This window comes from Teleopsis dalmanni, chromosome 1 (genome assembly GCF_002237135.1).
Source record: "Teleopsis dalmanni isolate 2A chromosome 1, ASM223713v2, whole genome shotgun sequence".
NCBI classification, from domain to species: Eukaryota; Metazoa; Arthropoda; class Insecta; order Diptera; family Diopsidae; genus Teleopsis; species Teleopsis dalmanni.
The window spans coordinates 223,194,045-223,203,371 of record NC_051846.1 but is presented as its reverse complement, the minus strand read 5'-3'; the positions used below and the strand labels follow the sequence as shown (position 1 = coordinate 223,203,371).

The 9,327-nt window shown below is 35.5% G+C and overlaps 1 protein-coding gene across 1 annotated transcript; it reads right to left on the bottom strand.

Moving 5' to 3' along the window:
* Window positions 1–1,106: 1,106 nt before the first annotated feature.
* Window positions 1,107–2,465, bottom strand: LOC119667486. Its single transcript, XM_038076779.1, has one exon. It carries the CDS (start codon window positions 2,463–2,465, stop codon window positions 1,107–1,109), a length of 1,359 nt encoding a protein of 452 aa, XP_037932707.1.
* Between the last annotated feature and the right edge of the window lie 6,862 nt (window positions 2,466–9,327).

Below are 9,327 nucleotides of genomic sequence, written 5' to 3'. Positions count from 1 at the left end.
TATTCCTCTTTCATTACATTCGTTAATTATCTTCTCTTGTGCCTTGCTTGTTTGAATAGAGTCTGCAAGTTCAAGTAATTGATTGCTTGCTCCCACGAAATTTGTGGCATTGTCACAAAACAAATTTTTGCAGTGTCCTCTTCGAGCAATAAAACGTTTCAGCGATCCGATGAATGCATCTGTGGTTAAATCGCTAACTACTTCGAGGTGAACTGCCTTAGTTGTAAAACAACAGTACACAGCAATGTATGCCTTGTGTGGTTTCTTGCCTCGGGTTCCGTAATGTATCCAAAAAGGTCCGCAAAAGTCCACTCCAGTGGTGATGAATGGTCGCCCAGGATGTACTCTTGTCGCTGGCAAATTACCCATCAGTTGTTCATAAAATTGTGGTCTTACTTTAGTACAACGTACACAATGTTGTACCACTGACCTTGCCATCAATTTGCCCTTAATTGGCCAGTATCGTTGACGCATGTTAGCTAGGAGAGACTGCGGACCACAGTGCATGTATTTTTAATGGACTTGTTCCATTATTAATTTGACAATGGGGTCGTTATAAGGCAACAACATAGGATGTTTGGCGTCATACGATAATGAGGCTGCATCCAAAAGTCCACCAACTCTTATGATGCCCGTATTATCAATAAAAGGTGCCAGTGATGCCAATGCACTGGACTTATTTATTCTTCCATCAGATTTCATAATTTTGATTTCATTTTTGAATTTTGCATATTGAATACTTTTGATGATGACCTGATGTGCTGCATCTAGATCATATGGAGTCAAAAAATTGCTTGAATGATCATTTTGTTTTCTTCTGGTTCTTTTTACGAATCTTAATATATATACGATAATATCCGTTGAAGTCTTCCAAATGAGTTGTTGTGTCGTATTGAGTATATGAACTCTCCAGGATTTGCTGTGCCTTCAACAACAGACAATGTAGATACTGGAGTTTCCTTCTTCCATTCAGGATCAATGAGGGTTTCGGACTTTAACGCTGATGATGGTTTTGAAGGCCACAGTTCTTCCCGACCATGCAGGAACATAGGTCCATAAAACCACATACTTGATGACTGTAGTTTATGGGGTGCAAGGCCACTTGATTAAATGTCAGCAGGATTGTGTTCCGAACTGACGTGGCGCCACTGACTTGTGGCTGTTAATTGATGAATGTTGCTTACTCTGTTTGCAACGAAAGTGTGAAACTTTGATGATGGAGAGTTGATCCATGATATCACTATCTGTGAATCACACCAAAAGAACGTCTGGTAATTTCTTATTTGTAGATCGTTCTTTATTCTTGTTGCTAGTTCTGCGCCAACCACAGCTGCACAAAGTTCGAGACGAGGTAATGTCAACCTTTTCAAAGGTGCAACCCGAGATTTGGCGCACAATAGTCGTACAATAATTTGATCATTCTGAAGTGTTGATCGCAAATACGCTGCAGCACCATATGCCTTTTCTGATGCATCTGTAAAGATGTGTAATTGAATGTTCGCAGGAACTTCGCCCTTGAAAATATGACGAGATATCTGTAGACAATTTACTTTCGTCAAATTGTTCCGGAACTCTAACCACTGTTTATGTAATTCAGTCGGCAGTTTTTCATCCCAATCCATCTTTAAATTCCATAATTCTTGAATAAAGATCTTTGCCATCACCACAACTGGTGACAAAAGTCCTAGTGGATCAAATAGCCTTGCTAAATCTGAAGTTGCACTGCGCTTCGTCGTGCTGCAAACAGGTTCCAATTTAACCTTGACGCATAAACTATCAGATTTTGGACACCAGGATAATCCAAGAGTTTTTGTTGTATCGTTATTGTTTTCTAAGTCTAAATTGACTTCTAGGTCATCGTGTGGAATTCCTTGTAGTAAACTTGGATGATTTGCGCACCATTTTCGCAATTCAAAACCGCTTGCTGTCAGTATTTTGTTTAGCTGACTCTGGGTTTCCAACAATGTTCTCAAACTATCTGCCCCGTGTAAACAATCATCTACATAGAAGTTTTCTTTGAGAGCTGATGCACCTAATGGATAATTTTGTATATTGTCATCAGCTAAAGCTTGAAAACATTTGGTTGCTAGATATGGTGCAGATCTAGTACCATATGTTACTGTGTTGAGTTCAAAGTACTTTATAGGTTGACTTGGTTCATTTTTCCAAACAATAAGTTGACATTGTCTGTCTTCTGGATGTACAAGTATTTCTCGGTACATCTTTTCAATGTCTGTTGTAAACACATAACGAGGAAGACGGAATCGTAATAAAATAGACAGTAATTCACTTTGAACAGTTGGTCCGATGTGTAGTAAATCATTGAGAGATTGTCCTGATGTTGTTTTGGATGATGCATCAAATACCACACGTAACTTGGTGGTGGTACTGTCAGGTTTAAGAACACAATGGTGTGGGATAAAATAATGTGGTGACATAATCCTTTCAATATCTATTTCGGTCATATGTCCCAATTTTTCATATTCATCTAAAAACTCTACTTATTGTCGTTTGAGGTGACTATCCTCTGAAAGTATACGCTCTATTGCTAGAAATCTATTTGTAGCAATGTCTTTCGGATCTCCCAAAGCGAATCTGTCATTTATAAAAGGAAGACGTACGATGAATCGTCCCGTAACATTCTGATATGTAGTTTGAGTGAATTGAGCTTCACATTGTTGCTCTGCTATTGACAAGACCTTTGAGTGAGTATCAACTTCTTCAACCTTCCAAAGTTGTTCTATTGCATTTTTTGAACTATCTTCGTTTGTGAAAAGCATAATATACCCCATACATAAGAAAGGTGATGTAGGATTACCGTGCAACTATCGCGGAGTATCGTTTATGAATTGTATTGCAAAAATTATGATTGGTGTAGTAACAGACAGACTAACAAATTGGACCGAAAGTAATAGAATAATAAACGAATTTCAGGCCGGGTTCCGGAAGAATTATTCTACAGTGGATAATATTTACAACTTGTCATCAATAGTACAGATAAATTTTAAAAACAATAAGAAAACGTATGCCTTTTTTGTAAATTTTAAAACAGCCTTCGATAAGGTCTCTCGAAAGGCGTTAATTTAAAAGCTTCACTCAGCTGGAGTCTCAACTATAATGGTCCGTTTTATTGAAAATGTGAACTCGAACACTAAATGTGCAGTATGGACTGGAAAAGACCTATCTAATGAATTCTCAGATGTAAGCGGAGTGAAACAAGGTTGTATGTTATCACCGCACTTGTTTGTTCTTTATCTCAATGACTTACATGATTTTTTGGGAGGAGGCATACAGATAGAAGAACTAAACATGCGAACTTTAATGTATGCCGACGACATTGTCATACTGGCTGACGATATAACGACACTGAAAAAATTATTTATAAGTTGGAATAATACTGTCATAGTTGACATTTAGCAGTCAATCTAACTAAATCCGCAATTATGGTCTTTTGAAAAGGAGGTAGATTGGCAAATCAGAAGAGAAGAAATAAGAATAGTGAATGAATACTGCTATCTAGGCGTGACATTGACTCTAACAATAAACTTTAGGAAGCATGTAGAGAGGAGAACTATTGCAGCTAAAAATAGTATAAATCTTACGTGGAACAACTTTCTTAGTAGGGATGGCATGCCTATAAAAGCAAAATGGAATCTATTTCTAGCAATAAGTAGAGCAATACAATCATATGGTGCTCAAGTATTGTCAAGTATATATCAATTTACGCCAACATATATTTTAATGTTTGAGATTGGGGCGGAAGATGGACATTTATATACCTTAAAATTGCATCTCAATTACATTTTCAGAACCATGTATATATATGGTACCGAAAGATTATCCAATCAATTGACCAAAAAATTGTTATATCTTAACCTTTCTTGGGTGCAGATTCTAAATGAGCTGGGAAATGTTTGCGGCATAAATTGGAATGAACAAACAGCATCGCGAATAATGAACTGTTGTTGACATTTCTGAAAACTGATTTGAGGGACAAATATATAAGCAGGGACCGTAACAGTTATCATAAAAAAAATAAAAATCATCTTATAACTGTTATCATTTGCATTTTAAAATAAAACTCAAAAAATAATAATTAAATTTGATTTTTATTATATTCATCAAAACTAATTATTGTTATATGTCTTTTATTTTTTCGCGCAGAAATAACTCTTAAAATTTGCTTCCTATTTTAAAACTCACAAATAACTGGTACACTTGCGTTATATAATATAAAAATCAAGAGTATCGCGCAAATTCTGCGCGAAATTTTTAAAATGAAAATATAAAATGCAATTTTCATACAAGGTAGTTGTTTTTGTAATTCCATAGAAAATTTTTTAAAAGGTTGGTGCAGGTAAAGATTTAGTTCAGTTTTTTGTTTTTGTATTTCATTTATTTCTTAAGTAATTTAAGAGATTACTGATCTCTTAAATATAAGTATAAAAACATATTATTGTTATATAATAATTAGCATATTTTGCATGTAGTGCCGGGTTTACTTTATAGAGTGAACTGAACCTTATTTATCGTTAAACGTTGTACAATTTATTTCATATCAATTTCATGACAACACAATTACAAGCGATTTGTTTACTTTATTGAGTAAACTACACTTGATTGTTACAATGTTATATTTTCCACTTAAGCCTATTTATTGTTAAACATTAGTGGTGTACAACTTATTTTAAATCAACTTTATAACAACACAATTACAAGCGATTTTTTACTACTTCTTAACAGTACGCACCCACACACGTCACCATCAACAATCAAACTTCAACTAACTCCGCTCATCACACTACTTCTGACATCTCTCTTAATATCTTCTCTAGGGCAGAGTTGCCAACCATACATATATTTATATTATTGAAAACTCTTTTCCGATGTCTATTTCTGATATTTAATTACTAATTCTTGCTTTTAACACTATTAACTACTTCAAAATTTTCTACTACACAACTCCTGAGCCCAGAGCTCAACTGTTTCATAGAGCTGAACTGACTTTTTGATTATTACTTATTGTCTTTGTAAACAAAACTTTTGTAAGTCTTACCTATGTTGAATGCCGTTAATTCAAGATACTCCAACTACCTCAATTTAATTATTTTCAATATTTTAATAATTTAAATAGTTTAAATTGCAATCGATGTTATTGCAACTTTTAATTATTTAATTTTCAATGTCGCTTTCAGCTTGACACAATTAACAAATATTAGCAGGAAACCCAAAATTAGCATTTCCTATAGTTCCTGACCTTTGTTTTTGGTATTGTGCAAGCCGCAAATGACGCTGCCTACTTTTAGACATGGCTAATGATTGAATAAACAATCCAATAACGTACTTCATAGTTTGGACGAAAAAATTTGAAAGCATATAAATCATTTACCTCAGCCTTTCAACTCACAACACTGCTGGTTGAAATCAAACAGGTTAGAAAACAACAACGAGTCGTAGCGATCCTCGATCACGTTCGCCCAAAAATTTAAACGAATAGTCAAAAGTTTCGTCGTAATAATTTGTGTTACTGCCACATCAAATTTGGGGACAACGTTAGCAACTGCAAGCCAAACTGCTCACGATGGATACCTTTAAACTAAAAAAGCTCTTGTCAAGCATACTGGTTGACGACAGTAGCAAACAACTTGACGATATAACCAGTAATGCATCTGTTGCAGAGATATAAGAATTCATAAACAGTAAACGTCTCTTTGTCGTCGATCGCAGTTGTTTCAGTTGGCTTCGTTGCTTCAGAAGTGCCATGACATGTGGTGAAATGCAAAACAGCACAAGGAGAGCTCCAACTATACGTTGAGAACCAAGCTCTCACTACGAGTTTTGACAACTACATTATAGAATTAGACGTAGGTTTACCAAGATAATTTAAGTAATCATCGTTGATGTTGAAGTTACTATTATTGGTTTCTTAAACCATTTTCATTTGCTAGTTGATCTGATAAAGAAACAACATATAGACATGACGACGAAGCTTAACACTAGGTAACTTTGCTGCTACTCCGCCGTCAACCGTATCTGCAGTAGATATGGTTCAGCAATCTGTTGTTGTTGTCCCCAGTCCCATTAACCAAATTTTAACACGCATATTGTTTGTTTCTTATAGATTTTTTTTATTGGAAAAATGCTGCTGCATCCGCTGTCACTGATGGTTGAAATAGGCCCTGCTGCTGCTGGCTAACGCTGGTGTCGCTGCTAATGGCTGACCTTGCTTGCACGAAAAACAGTTTCAATTGACGGGGAAATGCAAATTTAATTAGTTTTGTTAGGATTGTTAGGATTATGTGCAGCAGACAAACGGTTTTCATTAATGAAATTACATTTTTTTACATAAAGTCTTTTCACTTGAAATTTTTTCGTATGTAATTTATTATTTTAATTTGCGCTGATGTTACTTCATTAATTTATATTTTGTATATAATTTATTATTATAATTTTTACTGATGTTAATGGATTAATTTCAATTTCGATTTTTTCTTTTAAACGTGTTTAACTTATATCCGTCTCTGCTAAAAATCGTTTTCCTGCCTGCCATAATTTTTTATAAACACATCCGGTCATCGATACGCAGGGAAGATAGACCACCGTTTCGACAGAAATACTCGAAGCTGCTTTTATTACTAAAGAGGTAGATGTGAAAGAAGTTAAGAAAAACTTGAGCACACATGCAACGCAAAGCCGTGAAAATTTCGCAATAGACAATACTGGAAGGGGGTATTGTGGTAACAGTACTAACAACAGCTTCAAACAGCTTATTGTTACTTTCACAAAACTGATATCTTCTGCAATCCTAAATAAAAGTAACAGTATGATTCGAGCGGTGTTGAAATAGGTCAAGTTAGGTTATACCGGCGGTCCCTGGTAGATCCAATTACACCTATTGGCCCATCTAGAATCACCTAGAACCTTTGACGAAGCCTTAAATGGTATTTAGTGTCAAGATTTATAAGGGGGCTCCTAAGGGATTTGAGTCGCCGCCGTGCTTGACCTGGGAAAAAACTTAGTAGATGAGAGGTACTCTCATCAGGCGTGTCCATATTCACTGGCTCTTCATTGTAAGGTATCTTTAAGTCTTAGAGCAGATGAAGCTGCCATTTGTTCAATAATAACATCCAGTTTGTAGTAAGTGAAGCATCAAATCTAATGCAATGAATGGTGTAGTGCATAGCGCTCTGCTAATACAGAGTTCAGTTCTTCGCTGCACCGTGTTAAGTACTGAACAGTACGAAGATTTGTAAAGACCTGTCCACCATACCATGATACCATACAGCAATATGTGCCCAATGACAGCTATATAGAGCCATTGATTGATATGAGGTACTAGAGCCCACTTCTTATCAGTAGCCTTTTGACATAGAAGGAGCGCAATATTGGCTTTTCTAGTGCGCTCTAAAGTGTTTTGCTTCCATGTGAGTTTCCTGTCAAAAACAATACCTAGAAATTTGACTTTCTCCTTCAAATGTAATATAGAATCACGTAGCGAGGGTGGATAAAGATAAGGGACCGTATGGATTCTAGTGAAAACTACGATTTCGGTTTTGTTGGGATTTACCCCAAGACCACATTTTTGTGTCCATTTGTTCAAGATATTAGAACCATTTTGCAGAAATCCTTAAGAGTGGTAGCATAAACAATAGTTTAGTGCCTTCCGTCCTCAGTTTTATTTGCAGTTCATTTACCACTATGTCCCAGAGGAGAAGGAAAAGCACTCCTCCTTGGCGGCTGCCTCTGTTCACACTTCTACTTGTTGTTGAAGAGCTTGTCGTCGCTTCAATGACTCAGTCAGTTAGCAACTGATTTATAAAGCTAATGAGCGTATCAACAACACCCAACACTCAGATGCGATATCGCATTTACTATTGCACTTGAGAGCATATTGTTAAAAGTCCGTTCAGTATCTACGAATGCAACCAGACAGAATTCTTTAAGTTGAACGGATTTTTCATTCTTATATGTGAGGGCATGAAGACCTGTCTCCGTAGATTTTCCCTTAGTGTAGGCGTGCTATGAGGGAGACTATTGATCAGGCTTTACGACACGTTTTACTTCTAAATGTTAAATAGTTTGTTTTTGTTATAAAGACGCATCTCACATCATTAACGGAGCAAAAACAGTATTAAAATTCAATATGCTTGCTGTTCCAAAAATTATGTTCGTTACTGTTTAATCCTAATAAAATTTTTAGTTCTTTCAGAGTTTCCATTAAAAGTAGTGCTTATTTTATGTTGTTCTTTTGCGATATGCTTACGAAAGAAAAAGCGTATTATTATTCGAAAAATATATAAATATATACTAACCATCTTACATATACAAAACAGCAGGAAATGATTCGAAGAAAAATTTTTTAATGAAACAGAATTTACAATGAAGACCTCTAAATCTTAAAAACTATTACCAAGTGCCGTAAACAAGTAGAAGCACTTATATTAGATATGCCACGCAGTCAATTATTATCAGCTGAAAGACACCATCAATAGTTATATTAAACAAACTTAGATCATATCTGACATTTCAAATGCAGTCCACAGGTAAAACCATGAACTTTAGAGAAAAAGATCACTAGAAATATTCAGGAATAACATCTGGGGCAAAGAAGTCATGCACAACACCAACGCAATTTGGAAGCAAGAACTACACCAAGAATGAAATAACATCGCTTCAATGACTGAAAATACAATTACCACCGAATTATTTCAGAAAGCCATAAAAAAGCTACATAACTGGAAGACCCCGGATCTAATAAAGTACATAATTTCTACTTTAAATACCTAACTACACTACATGCACCACTAATACAAATTTTCAACAATTTTCTAAATAGGGCAAATAAAATATCAGATACGTTCCCTATGGGAATAACATATCTGATATCTAAAACTGAGAAACCAGACAATTCATCCCAGTTCAGGCTAATTACGTGCCTAAATACAGGATATAAAATGTTCACATCCTGCATCTCAATAACCATTAACAACCACTGAGAGGATGCAAGGACCAGTTGGTAATCGATAGTATTATAACCAAACAGGCTGTAAAAAACAAGAGAAATCGTTACGCTGCTTTTATTGACTACCAAAAAGCAATCGATTTAGTCCCGCGTTCCTGGCTTTTAGAAATACTGGGCCTATACAAAATACACCCCAAATACAAAAACTGTATTGAAAGAGTTATGAAGTTATGAAAAACTACGCTCATTTTAAAACAGATATCAACTGTAGCAGTAATTCAAATCCAATAGTAATTAAACGAGGAACCTATCAAGGAGACTCGTTGAGTCCGCTTTTATTTTGTTTGTCACTTACCCCGCTATCA

Coding starts and splice junctions, on each gene's coding strand:
- LOC119667486 (XM_038076779.1), bottom strand. CDS start 2,465: ATGACCGAAATAGATATTGAAAGGATTATGTCACCACATTATTTTATC.